A 15,428-nucleotide genomic window follows, 5' to 3' on the forward strand; every position below is an offset into this window, starting at 1 on the left:
ATGTGGGGTGACGGGAGACAGTAACAGATCATCAGGCATTAGATTCTCATAATGAATACGCAACCCAGATCCCTTGCGTGCACGGTTGACAATAGGGTTCGTACTCCTATGAGAATCTAATGCTGCTGCTGATCTGACAGGAGGCGGTGCTCAGGTGGTGATGCTTGCTCTCCTGCCACTCACCTCCTGCTGTGTAGCCCAGTACCTAACAGGCCATCAACTGGTATCAGTCTGTGGACCAGGGCTGGGGACCCCTGCTGTATAATAAAGAATAGAGTGTATGTCTCCAGTCCTGGAAGAATCTGCCTAGAACAGATGCCCTAAAATTTCAGTATTCTTAAAAGACATGCGAGTTACGTATTAAAAATACAGCTTCCTAGGCCTAGTCCCAGATCTCCTGAAACAGCACCTCTAATATAGGTGGTCTGTGAGCCAGTATTTGGAAAAACGTTGGCCTAGACACTAAAGACAGGCCTAAAGACTTGCCAGTATAGTCAAGACTGACTGAAAACCAGAGTCTGTGAGAGAAATCAAGTATCCCATCAAATAAAAAGCAACAACAGAAGAGAAAAAGCATAATTGATACCTAAGAAGGCACAAGTCTGTAGACTTGAATATTATAACAAAATGTTGGTTGACAGAGATGCAATTAGGGTGCACATCTACATGGAAAATCATCAAAGAGAAGGGGGCAGACTGGTAAACATATGAGTTAATGCAAAAAGAAAGAGAAGCAGAACGTTAGTCATTTTAAGAGCTTATTCACAATAGCAAAGACTTGGAATCAACCCAAATGTCCATCAGTGACAGACTGGATTAAGAAAATGTGGCACATATACACCATGGAATACTATGCAGCCATAAAAAAGGATGAGTTTGTGTCCTTTGTAGGGACATGGATGCAGCTGGAAACCATCATTCTCAGCAAAGTATCGCAAGAACAGAAAACCAAACACCGCATGTTCTCACTCATAGGTGGGAACTGAACAATGAGATCACTTGGACTCAGGAAGGAGAACATCACACACTGGGGCCTATCATGGGGAAGGGGGAGGGGGGAGGGATTGCATTGGGAGTTATATCTGATGTAAATGACGAGTTGATGGGTGCTGACGAGTTGATGGGTGCAGCACACCAACATGGCACAAGTATACATATGTAACAAACCTGCACGTTATGCACATGTACCCTAGAACTTAAAGTATAATAATAATAATAAAAATAAAATTGCTTAATCAGAGGGAGAATATAGAACTATCTTCCTGATACAAATCACAGGATAGAGGTAAGGTATGGTAGTAGCTTAAAACATTTCAACTAATATGATCATGGCTTGTGTACATAACAATTCATCTCCCTGAAGGGAGAATAAATGCTGAAGTGCACTTCTAATCTGATACTAATTGTGATCAGCCTGGAAAAAGCAGTTGACTGAGTGCATGTGATGGGAATCTAGAAATCTAGACAGAAAATTGGCATTTTGACGTTCGTGACAATAACATCACATTGGACACATAAGGCTGCAAACCTGACTCTGTCCTCTTCAATACTTGTATTAATGACTTTACTAATAATTGGAAATGTTAAAAAATGTAGGAATTTCTAAGAGACTGGTTGATGATAGACTTCAAAAAGACCTCAGTGGTTAAAATGACAAGTTAATATAATGTGGAAAACTATGCAAGAATGGGATGTGAAAAGCATGGCTTAAAAGACACCATGCATTGAAGTACTTGAGTATTTGAATTTGGATTTGGTTTGTTCCAATTACTGTAGATATGAGAATTTAGTTTCATGAAAAAGTTAATTAAACTTAGCAGTCAATAGCAGAAGTTACAGTAGGAGGAAGAGGTGAAGAACTAGCCACATTAATACTCTTGCTCTTTGAATGCTCCCAAAGTATTGCATACAATTCTTATTCTATGTATTAAAAAAGGCATTGCAAAACCTATAGGGAAGCAATCCTCATTTAATTAGGTTCAGTTATTAATTTATCAGCCATCCCTATAGTTACTTTTTAAATCAGGATTTTTTGTTTTTATTTTTGTTTTTAGAGACAAAGTCTCACTCTGTCACCCAAGTTGGAGGGCGGTGGCATGATCATGGCTCATTACAGCCTGAATCTCCCTGGGCTCAGGTGATCTTCCCACCTCAGACTCCCTAGTAGGGAGGACTACAAGCAAGTGACACCATGCCTGGCTAACTTTTGTACTTTTTGTAGAGATGGGATTTCACCGTGTTGCCCAGGCTGGTCTTGAACTCCTGGGCTCAACACGTCTGCTGACCTCGGCCTTCCAAAGTGTTAGGATTACAGGTGTGAGCCACCATGCCCAGTCCAGGGTTTTTTTTTTTTAATCCCAATCTTTATTGATGGATAACAAATTCAGGAAATGTTCATTTACTACAGTTGTCATCCAGAAATGTCTAATCCTAAAATATTCAGTGTTTCAATTGTTTAATGTTTTCCTTTCTTATAAAAATATCTTAGATACTACCATTCTTCTTAATCATAGCAAAAGTTGTTTCTAAAAGCTATAGTAAGGGTGCCTGGTCTCCTGGACTAGGAGACCACGTCATGATCAAGAGAAGAGGAACATTCTCATGGGGTTTTCCGGGATGGGGTGTTCTGTCATTTATAAAGGGCAGGAGCCCTCAGTAGGTGGTCTTGTTGATCATCAAAGTTTAATAATTCTGGAAGTTTTTATTCCCTAGACCAAACTATGAAATTATATCTAAACCTCATTTATTTGCCAAGTGCGACAGATGTTTCCACAAACAAATGATTATTTGGAGTCTAATAGTCCAAGCATTCATTTTATCTGCACACAATTATTTCCCAGGGAAAAAATCAACCAAGGTGAAGCACCAGAAAAGTAAAATATTGTTGCTTCAAATTTCCTTTTCTATATTGCCAATTAATAACTGCAGGATAAAAACACACATTCCTCATCTGTAAAATGGGAAGGAGAGAGAGAGTGCACCACAGTTATGGAGGTTATGTGAGGATCAGATGAAAGATTACATGTAAAAATTTTAGCCTGGTGCCTGGCTCCTAGTCAGCAACTATAAATGACAGCATAAAGGCTGTCTGGCAAAACACATATTTTATTTCTGGCCCTTCTCACTGCACCATTTTGATAAATATCTGTAAAGTCCCTCCTGCCTTTACTCTTGGCCAGGAACTCTCTTGGGTCTGTATTAGTTGTCTGGTAAAAACATTAGTAGAGCACCCCTTATTTTTATTTTATTTTTTAAAAAGTATTTGCTTGGCTAACATCTGCTAACACCCACTCAGAAATGGTTCCTCTATCATTTCTGTGTTTTGTTTAATAGCTCAAATGTGGCTTAAAGGAGACTTGGGAATGTTGTAGGGAATCTTTTTCTTTTTTCATGGATAACTTCGGTTCAGGACTCTATGATTTTCTTGGTATAGATTAATTTATTCCTCCCTATTTCATAATTTCACTAGATAGAGAATATTAACTCACCAAAATTACATTTAGATCACTTATGTACTACCTGAAATTTAACCAGGATTTGAAAGACTCTATTCATGACCCGCATGATTGAAGTAATAGGCAAAATCTAGCACACAATGTGTCAAGAAGAAGGTATTGTAGTTTTGCCATGATATGTACATGCGGCTTTTGGAAAAAGGAAAAAATACCCAGCAAATTGAATGGAATTCAACCTTCTTCTTGGAGAATGCAGACATCTTATTATTAAAATAAGATCATAAGATATTGTTACCTTATTGCTGCTCTATCTAGAACAGTTTTCCTAAATTTCAAAACTATGCATTTCAATGCCAGAAGGGAGCAATGGAATTTATATTTGTATTTACTTTTAACCTCAAAATGAGAAATAAATCAGGCTATACCCAAAGAGCTTCTCTGTACAAGGCCTTTAGTCATTAGCTTTCCTCTTTTAGTTACTGAATTATGTTTTGACATTTCTAAAGCATATATTTTTTTTTGAGATGGAGTCTCATACTGTTGCCTGGGCTGGAGTACAATGGTGCGATTTTGGCTCACTACAACCTCCGCCTCCCGGGTTCAAGCGATTCTCCTGCCTCAGCCTCCTGAGTAGCTGGGGTTACAGGCGCTCGCCACCACTCCTGGCTAATTTTTTGTCTTTTTAGTAGAGACGGAGTTTCACTATTTTGACCAGGCTGGTCTCGAACTCCTGACCTCATGATCCATCCACCTCGGCCTTCCAAAGTTCTGGGATTACAAGCGTGAGCCACTACGCCTGGCCTAACGCATATGTTTCATATGGAAACTACCTTGAGGGCATCTGACACAATTAGCTAAGATAACATCTTTATGTTTGCCATATCTGGCTGTGAAGACTTACTAGAAGCGTTTTAGAAAAGAAAATGCCTAGCAATAATTTTTATCTCGAATTATTTGGAGTAGAAAAGCAATTGGCTTATTTTTTTTCAACCGTCTGAGGCTATAAATTAAAATTATGTTGAAATACAATGAGCATCAAATCAGACTATCTGATTTATTATGAGATTTTTGTAGGTCAGTTGTGGGTGCTTCTTGATCCCAATTGTTTCTTAAGTTGCACATTAAAAATTCTGAGCTTGTTATACACAAAGAGATCACAGATATAATTCACACACTAGAAATTCATCCTTTTAGAGTATACAATTCAGTCAATTTCAGTAGTTTGCATCTTTCTAAGATTGTTTTTATCCAAGTTATCTAATTTGTCGGCATACAACTGTTTGTAATCTTCTCCTACAGTTTTTTTTCATTATTATTTCTGTAAGATTGGTAGTAATGACCCCTCTTTCATTTCTGATTATAGTAATTAGGTCTTCTCGCTTTTGTTTGTCTTAGTCAGTACAGCTGAAGTCTTTTTGATTTTGTTTATCTTTTCCAAGAATCAGCTTTTGGTTTTGATAATTTTCTCTACTGTTTTTCTATTCTCTATTTAATTTGTATATGCTCTAATTTTTTGTTTGTTTTTTCCTTTTGCTTGCTTTGGGTAGAGTTTACTCTTCTTTTTTTCTGGTTTTAAGGTAGAATGTTAGGTTATCAATTTTAGATCTTATTTTTTAATATGCATGTTTGCAGCTACAAATCAGTCTAAGCTCTTCTTTATGTACATCCCACAAGTTTTGGCATGTTGTTTTTATTTTCATTCCTCTCAAAATGTTATCTATTATGTGATTTCTTCTTTGACGAATAGTTATTTAGGAGTGTGATACTTCATTTTCACTTATTTGTGAACTTCCCAAATTTTGTTTTATTATTCGTTCCTAAATTTCATTGTGCTGGAGAACATATACTGTAAGATTATAGTCCTTTTAAATGTATCAAGAGTTGTCTTATGGTCTTATATATAGTCTATCTTTGAGAATAGGACATGTGCACTTGAGAAGACTGTGTTTTCTGGTGGAGTAGTCTATGTGTGCCAGTTGCATTATAGGTTGTACAAGTCTTCTATCTTTTTATTGATTTTCTGTGTAGTAGTTGTATCCGCTATTGAAAGTGGGGTATCGAAGTCTCTAACTTTTATTGTTGTATTGTCTGTTTCTCCCTTTGAGTTTGTCCATTTTTGTTCCATGTATATTGGGGATCTGTTGTTATGTACATATATATTTATAATTGGTATATCCTGATGAATTAACCTTTTGTATTTTTTTTAAAGTCCTACTTTGTTGCCAGTAACAGTTTTTGTTGAAGTCATTTTGTGTGATGTTCTTTTTCCATTACTGTTTGCATCATATATTGTTTTCCATCTTTTTACTTTCAATTTATTTGTCTTCAAATCTAAAGTGTGCTATTATAGGCAACATACAGTTGGAATTTTAAAAAAATCCATTCTGCCAATCTCTGCCTTTTGATTGGAGCATTTAATCCATTTATATTTAATTTAACTACTGATGTGGTAGAGTTTATGTCTGTCATTGGGTATACATTTTAATATTTATTATGTCATTTTTTGTTTTTCTCTTTCTCCATTGCTGACATTTTCTTGGGTGCCATTTTATTTTCCTTATTGCCTCTTTTACCTTTTTTGAGTTTTATTTTTAGTAGTTTTCCTGAGTATTATAATTAGAGTATTAATTAATATAGTATTTGGATAGTTCAATAGTATACAAAAATTTTGTTCCTAATTAGCTCTCTCTGTTTCCCCTCTTTTATGCTATTATTATTAAACAAATACATTTTAAAGTGCCCATTATTGCTTTATATTGTAATCTTTTAAATCAATAGGAGAAAAAATGAGTTATGAGCAAAATATACAGTTTTTTACATCTTACATATTTACCTATGTGGTTACCTCTACCAGTGAACTTTATTCTTTTGTGTGTATTAGATTTATTGTTTCATTTCAACCTGAAGAACTCCTTTAAGTATTCCCCACAGAACAGGGGTCTAGCAATGAATTCTGGAAAGAATTCCATTTTTGTTCTAGAAATATCTGAAATTCTTCTTTAATTTTAAAAGACAGATTTTCTGCATATGAAATTCTTGATTGATAGTCATTTTCTTTCAGCACTTTGACTATGTCATCCTACTACCTTCTGGCCTTTGTCTTTTTTGATGAGAAATTGGTTATTGGTTGTATTGAGGATCTTTGCACATAAGTCACTTCTGTCTTACTGCTTTCAAGATTCTAAGCTGTTGGTTTTAAACAGTTTGGTTTTGATGTCTTGGTGGGGACTTCTTTGAGTTTATCTAACTTACAATTTTTTAAACTTCTTAGATATATAGATTGATGTTTTTCTTCAAATTTGGGAACGTTTCAGTTATTACCTTTTAAGGCATTCTTTCTGTACCTTTCTCTTTCCCCTCTCCTCTGGTACTCACATTATGTTTGATGGTGCTTCCACAAGTCGTAGAGGCTCTATTCACTTTTCTTTCTTCTTTTTTCTTTGATTCTGAAATTGGATTATCTCAACTGACCAATCTTCAAATTTGTTGATTTCTTTCTTCTTCCAGCTTCCAGCTTTCTTCTTCTAGTTATTGAGTCTTTATTGCACTTTAGAATCTTTATTTGGCTTTTAAAAGTAATTTCTGTCACTTGATTAATATCTATATTTAATGATAATTCAGCTACTTTTCTTTGGTTCTTTATACATGGTTTCCTGTAATTCTTGGAACATTCAGTCATCCCTCAATATCCACAGGGGATTGATTCTAGGACCCCATATGGATACCAAAATTTGTTGATGCTCGAGTTCCTTATATAAAATTATATAGTTCTGACAAAGGGCTAATATCCAGAACCTACAAAGAACTCAAACAAATTTACAAGAAAAAAACAACCCCATCAAAAAGTGGGCAAAGGATATGAACAGACACTTCTCAAAAGAAGACATTCATACAGCCAACAGACACATGAAAAAATGCTCATCACTCACCATCAGAGAAATGCAAATCAAAACCAAAATGAGATACCATCTCACACCAGTTAGAATGGCAATCATTTAAAAATCAGGAAACAACAGGTGCTGGAAAGGATGTGGAGAAATAGGAACACTTTTACACTGTTGGTGGGACTGTAAACGAGTTCAACCATTGTGGAAAACAGTGTGGCGATTCCTCAAGGATCTAGAAGTAGAAATACCATTTGACCCAGCCATCCCATTACTGGGGATATACCCAAAGGATTTTAAATCATGCTGCTATAAAGACACATGCACTCGTATGTTTATTGGCGGCACTATTCACAATAGCAAAGACTTGGAATCAACCCAAATGTCCATCAGTGGCAGACTGGATTAAGAAAACGTGGCACATATACACCATGGGATACTATGCAGCCATAAAAAAGGATGAGTTTGTGTCCTTTGTAGGGACATGGATGCAGCTGGAAACCATCATTCTCAGCAAACTATCGCAAGAACAGAAAACCAAACACCGCATGTTCTCACTCATAGGTGGGAACTGAACAATGAGATCACTTGGACACAGGAAGGGGAACATCACACACCGGGGCCTATTGTGGGGAGGGGGTAGGGGGGAGGGATAGCATTGGGAGATATACCTAATGTAAATGACGAGTTAATGGGTGCCGCACAACAATATGGCACATGTATACATATGTAAAAAACCTGCACATTGTGGACATGTACCCTAGAACTTAAAGTATAATAATAATAATAATAATAAAAAGCACATCTAAAAAAATTTGTATAATATTTGTTGCAAAAATAATAAATGGGACCAATTAAATCTAAAACCTTCTGCATAGCAAAAGAAATAATCAGCAGAGTTAACAGACAACCCACAGAGTGGGAGAAAATATTAGCAAATTATGCATCTGGCAAAGGACCAATATTCAGAATTTACAAGGAACTCAAACAGATCAGCAAGAAAAAAGAAATAATCCCATCAAAAAGTGGTCAAAGGATATGAATAGACAATTCTCAAAGATATACAGGCAGCCAACCTAATATATGAAAAAAAGCTCGACATCATTCATCATTAGGGAAATGCAAATTGAAACCACAATGAGATACCACTTTACTCCTGCAAGAGTGGCTGATACGGTTTCACTGTGTACCCATCCATATCTCACCTTGAATCATAGTTCCCATAATTTCTATGTATTGTGGGAGGGACCCAATGGGAGGTAATTGAATCATAGGAGTAAGTTCTCATGAGATCTAATGGTCTTATAAGGGACTTTTCCCCACCTTTGCTCTGCACTATTCCTTGCTGCTACCATGTGAAGAAGAATGTGTTTGCTTCCCCTTCAGCCATGATTATAAGCTTCCTGAGGCCTCCCCAGCCATGCTGAACTGTGAGTCAATGAAACCCCTTTCCTTTTTAAATTACCCAGTCTTGGGTATGTCTTTATTAGCAGCATGAGAATGAACTAACACAATGACCATAAGTAAAAAGCAAAAAAAAAAAAAAAAAAAAAAAAAAGATGTGCTGTGGATGCAGTGAAACGGAACACTTTTACACTGCTGGTGGGAATGTAAATTAGTACAACCACTATGGAGAACAGTATGAAGATTCCTTAAGGAACCAAAAGTAGAATACCATTCGACCCGGCAATCTCACCACTGGGTATTTATCCAAAAGAAAAAAAGTTGTTATATGAAAAAGACATGTGCACATGCATGTTTACAGCAGCACAATTCGCAATTGCAAAGATATGGAACCAACCTAAGTGCCCATCTACCAGAGTGGATAAAGAAAATGTGATATATATATATATATATATATATACACATATATATATATGTACACACACACACACACACACACCATAGAATACTACTCAACCATAAAAAGGAATGAAATAATGTCTTTTGCAGCAACTTGAATGGAGTTGGAGGCCATTATTCTAAGTGAAGTAACCCAGGAATGGAAAATCAAATATTGTATGTTCTCACTTATAAGTAGGAGCTAAGCCATGAGGATGCAAAGGCATAATAATGATATAATGCACTTTGGGGATTCAGGGGAAAGTATGACGGGGGATGAGGGATAAAAGACTACATATTGGGTACAGCGTATACTGTTCGAGTGATGGGTGTACTAAAATCTCAAATCACCACTGAAGAACTTATCCATGTAACCAACACCACCTGTACCCCAACAACTATTGAGATAAACATTAAAATAAATAAATTGTATAGTATTTGTGTATATACATCCTCTTATATAGTTTATTGTTTCTAGATTACTTAATTCCCAATACAGCATGAATGATATGTATTATACTACATTTTTTAGTATAGTAAAAAATGTAGTTATACTATATTTTTTATTTGTATTAATTTTTATTGTATTGTTATTTTTATTAAAAAAAATTTTCAATCTGTGGTTGGTTGACACTGCAGATAGAGAGGGCCAATTGTATTTAAAATAGCAGATTTAAAGTTTTTGTCTAGTAAATCCAATATCTAGGTTCTAGATTTCCTGATGGACAGTTTCTATGCTGCTTCTTTTTCTACGTATGAGCAATGCTATCTTGCAATTTTTGTTGAAAAAGTAGGTATTTTAAATAATATAATGTGGCAACTCTGAAAATCATATCCTTCTCTCCTCATGGTTTTTATTGTTATTGTTTTTTGTTGCTGGTTTTCATTGTTGTGTCTTGATTCATTAGTGAGTAGGCAGAATACTGGCATCCTCCCAAATTTTCATATCCTAATCCTTGAACCTGTTAATATATTAGGTTACATCATAAAGGGGAATTAAGGTTGTTAATCATTTGACCTTAAAATAGGAAGGTAATACCTAATTATCTGGATGAACCCAATGTAATCATAAGGATTATTAAATGTGGAAAAGGGAAGCAGCATATCAGAGTGATATAATGTGAGAAGAATGCTCCACTCACATCCTCACATGGCCTGCCCATTGCTAGCTTTGAAGATGGAGGAAATGGCCTGTAGAAGTTGGAAAAGGCAAGGGAACAGATTCTCCTCTAGAGCCTCCAGAAGGGAATTCAGCTCTGCTAACACCTTAATATTAACCCAGTCCGGCCATGTTGGACTTCTGACCTATAAAACTGTAAGATAAATTTGTATTGTTTAAGCTACCAAGTTTGAGGTAATTTGTTTTAGAAGCATAAGGAAATGAATTTTTCTATATAAATTCTATGAAGTCTGTTTATACAGACTTTACCCTTGCGGAAGCGGTTTGCACTGACAGAACATTGAGTCTGGTTAAATAATGAAAAATCTTGCAAATAGGAACTTTCACAGAAAGCCCAGACAGGTCAAATAATGACAGTTCTCTCAGAATGGTACTTTCGGGTAGCTCGAAACCTATTGTACTTCCTTCAGTGTCTGCTAGGCTGCTTTTTTCACTGCGATTATTGGACTATTTGTTTTCAAGTTTGAGCTGGAGAGAGGGTGACAGGGGTAGGTCAGTAAAAATGCCACAAAACTCACTGTTTTAAATGAAATTTAGCTACTTACTTTTTAATAAATACTTTTTGGATTTTTGCAAGTCTTTGGTTAATTTCCCAAGTTCTGAAAAGGTTGATTTTGACAATGTTTCCAATGTTTTTGTTTCTTTACTAGAGTAGTAGATTTTTTGAGTCCTTAGTCTGGCATTCTTGCTGACATCCAATCTTTCTTAAAGTTCTCTAGTGAAGTGAGAAATTGCCAACCCATTCCATAGCTCTGTATTTCTTATTCCCATCGTAGTGTTTTATTGCAGCAGCTACATAGTCTGTCAGATTCTTCAATGAGCACTTCAGTCCAGAAGGCTTCAAGTATTTAAAAAGCTGTTTTGAAGGAATGTGCCATGGACTGATTATTCTTCCTTTTTTCTTTTCCAGTTGGAAAAGTTAGATAGCCATATTTAGAGGTCTTGTGTCCTTAAATACTGTGTTGATAATCAGAATTCAGTGCAGAAAACAGAAGCATTCTAGGCATTTCAAACAGGTAGGGTTAATACATGGAATTAAATGAATACAAAAGTAATTGTAAGAGTGAAGGAGGGGTGGTTCTAGGGTGAGTCTTTAGGAAAAACTCCCAGGACAAAAGAGATTTGACCCAAAGGACATCTACTTCTGAAAACAGACTTTATTTTAGACTTTTCAAAAATCAACTTTGAGTTTTTTTATCTTCTTTGATTTTGTTTGTTTTCTGCTTTTATATTTATTATTTATTTCTAGCCTGTTTTGGTTTATTGTATTGGTCTTTTAAATTCTGGGTTGAGTGCTTAGGACTTTTTTCCATTATTTCTTGTTTTTTATATATGTTAATTATGGCTTTAGATTTTCTTTAAGTACTGTACTGCTTTAGTGACATCCTACAGGTTTTAATATTAATCAATTTCACTTTATGTTTTTCTAAACTTATACCCTTGTCTTGATTTCATCTTTAATGAGATTTTCCCCATGTAGATAGCTTTGTATTTTTGTTGTTGATTTATATTTTATAGTTTTTTAAAATTCTGATTATAAAACATCTTATGGGTATTTTGTGGGCTAATATTTCATTTTGAAAATATTCCATTGTCATTTTTAAAACATATATATTCTTTGGTAACTACAAATCCCCAAACACACACATACACATATGCATACACGATCTGGATGGGTACTTTTATTTTTCATATTCTTTACAACTGTATTTTTTGTTTCACTACACAGCCAGTTTCTGAGAAGGTCATGTTAAAATACACCACTTTTAGAGTTTTTCTTGCTTTTAGAATTTTTTAGAATTCTTAGTTTTAGAGTTTTTCTTGCTTTCTAACAATTTTTGCTTTGTTATTCAATGCATAAGGTATTGTCATTATAAAATATTATTCATGAATTGTAACATGTTAATATAAATCATGTTGCTTTGTCATGTTTAATAATTTTTGTTTTGTATATTTATCAGAAATTGATGTTAAATTATTGTATATCTTTGTCTAGCTCCTTATTGTAACATTTTTGTGGGTTTTTATTTGTGCTCCTTATTCACTTGGATATTTTAATTAAAAAATAGTTTTAACCCATTGTATTAGTCCATTTTCGTGCTGCCGATAAAGACATACCCAAGAATGGGCAATTTAGAAAACAAAGAGGTTTAATGAACTCACGGTTCCACATAGCTGGGGAGGTCTCACAATCATGGCAGAAGGCAAAAGGCACATCTCACATGGTGGCAGATGAGAGAAGAGAATGAGAGCCAAGGCAATCTGATGGATCTAAAACCATCAGATCCCATGAGATTTATTCACTACCATGAGAACAGTATGGGGGAACCGCCCCCATGATTCAGTTATCTACCAGTGGGGTCCCTCCAAGCCAAAATTCAAGACGAGATTTGGGTGGGGACATAGCCAAACCTTGTCACCCACACAAGTTGATTTTTTGTTTTGTTTTTTTTTTTTGAGGTGGAGTTTCACTCTTGTTGCCCAGGTTGGAGTGCAATGGCATGATCTCAGCTCACTGTAACCTCCACCTCCCACGTTCAAGTGATTCTCCTGTGTCAGCCTCCCAAGTAGCTGCGATTACAGGCACCCACCACTATGTCTGGCTAATTTTTTGTATTTTTAGTAGAGACGGGGTTTCACCATGTTGGCCAGGCTGGTCTCAAACTCCTGACCTGTGATTCGCCTGCCTCAGCCTCCTGAAGTGTTGGGATTACAGGCATGAGCCACCGCACCCGGCCACCCATACAAGTATTAACGTGTCAGAAAGTCACTATTTTAAGTGTCAAAAAAATTCTGTTAAACAATTAAATGAACTCATTCATATTTATATATTTGATTTTATTTCTGCCATCTTACTTCTATTTTTTCTTGTTTTCTTTCCTTCTTCCCCCTTTCCTGTTTTTGGTAGATTAATGGATTGATGGATTTATTGATTGTATGTAGGTTGAGTGTCTCTAGTGCATTGAATTAGTTAAATGTAGCAAATTCTTAAAATATGTTTTTTTCTGTCAACTTCAGATACTAATTTACAACATCTTTTTCAAACAAGACAGAACCTTTAATTCCCTTGTAATTTTCTTATCCTGGTATGCCTCTCACACTCTTTGAGATATTGTTGAAAACATGGAATTAATGTTCCAAGTTATTTCTTTTATATTATGCCTCTCAGACTTCACGAATTCCTACTTTCCAACTATATTAAATAACAGATCATCCTTATCAGTAATTACTTAAAGTTGAAAATATACTTTTCTGTTTTATTTTGTGAATAACTTACATTTAAATTTTATATCAAAGGAAAAAAGCTGTCAAAAAACACACAAAAATTATTCTGCTTTTTCTGAAATAGCTTAAGATAGTGCTATCCAAAGATAAAGTAAGATATTTTGAGATGTTGATTTCTTCTTCACTGGAAGAGTTCAAATTTAGTAGACTAATTACTTCTTGGTAAAGATAATTACTTACCAAATCAATCAGATTAAGTACAATAAAAAATCTGTCTTTAACTTTTTTTTTACTCCTCTACTAATCTATATAATTACAAGAATTTTCCTATCTGGACACAGAGAAATGTGTGATCTAGAAAACTTATTTAGATTTTTTTAAATCTTGTTCTTCAGTCTATTTAATAGTATACTTTTATTCCAAATAGGTCAGTGTATACATATGAAAAAAAGAAGAAAGGAAGAAAAAATATAATTTTAATTGAGCAAACAATTTCAGCTTAAATATTCTACTTACAAGTATCTGTTTGGGCCTCTTGCAGAACCACCTCATCTGGAAGATGCAGGGAAGATGCTGAATGAGACTGTGGTGGTGAGCAACCCTGTACAGCTGGAGTGTAAGGCAGCTGGAAATCCTGTGCCTGGTACATTTACTCTTGGACTCTATAACTTAATATTTTAAGATTTCTGGGAATAACTGAAACTGGTTTTGAGCATAATATACTAATTACTCGTAAAGAACAGGTTATAGAATACATTTCATGGGTGAAACATTGATAAGAATATTATCAGATAAAATTTTTGAATTTGTATTGCCTTTAACTGCATGAAACAATTTATTTAAACAATGTAGAAATATGCAAATACTTTAATCATCTTATTGTCAGTATTGTGGCCACAAGACCCACATGGTGGTTTATATCCATTTATGCTGAAACTTTTTTTTTTTTTTTTTTGAGACGGAGTCTCACTCTGTCGCCCGGGCTGGAGTGCAGTGGCCGGATCTCAGCTCGAAACTTTTTTTTTAACTTAAAAGCATCTTAATGAAGCTACATCAAATTGTCATTCTAATGAGACTACAACTTTGTTTTGTATATTCCCACCACTGGTAGACTATTCATATGAATCAGTAACAACATACATTTTTAAGGTCAATAATGTGTATGGTATTTGGTTTGGTTAGGCATATAGCCAACATTTTATGGATGAAAGGAAACATACAACAAAAAAATAGATAAGTTGAAAGTTTGCTATTAAATAATACTGATGTGTTAGAGATAGTAAAGAATATCTTTCTTCTAAATTCATTTTCAGGACTCACTGACTTGGCTCTTGGTGTTTTTCTAAGGGTTACCTTCTCTTAAAAATCAAAGCTAAAGAGATGATTACTTAAACAGATTAAATTCAAATGATAAGTATAAGAATAAAGTAATTGTGACTTAGCTAAGATCCAACTTAGTATATTTAATTTAAAAAATTTTTACATAGATCATCTTCTCCCCTTCTTTCAGTTATTACATGGTACAAAGATAATCGTCTACTCTCAGGTTCCACTAGCATGACTTTCTTGAACAGAGGACAGATCATTGATATCGAAAGTGCCCAGATCTCAGATGCTGGCATATTTAAATGCGTGGCCATCAACTCAGCTGGAGCTACAGAGTTATTTTACAGTCTGCAAGTTCATGGTTAGTGCCACTTCACCTAGATTCATTCTGGGGTAAAGAAGCATTCAAAGGCCGGGCGCGGTGGCTCAAGCCTGTAATCCCAGCACTTTGGGAGGCCGAGACGGGCGGATCACGAGGTCAGGAGATCGAGACCATCCTGGCTAACATGGTGAAAC

The 15,428-nt window shown here is 35.2% G+C and overlaps 1 protein-coding gene across 1 annotated transcript in view; it reads left to right on the forward strand.

The window, feature by feature from the left end:
* HMCN1 (hemicentin 1) overlaps window positions 1-15,428 on the forward strand; it is a 461,890-nt gene that overhangs the window by 289,762 nt on the left and 156,700 nt on the right. Inside the window, 2 exon segments of the mRNA XM_033196479.1 lie at window positions 14,128-14,229; window positions 15,097-15,273. Of these exon segments, the coding sequence (XP_033052370.1) occupies window positions 14,128-14,229; window positions 15,097-15,273 (279 nt within the window).

Source organism: Trachypithecus francoisi, unplaced genomic scaffold (assembly GCF_009764315.1).
Source record: "Trachypithecus francoisi isolate TF-2019V2 unplaced genomic scaffold, Tfra_2.0 Lachesis_group5, whole genome shotgun sequence".
Taxonomy (NCBI): Eukaryota; Metazoa; Chordata; class Mammalia; order Primates; family Cercopithecidae; genus Trachypithecus; species Trachypithecus francoisi.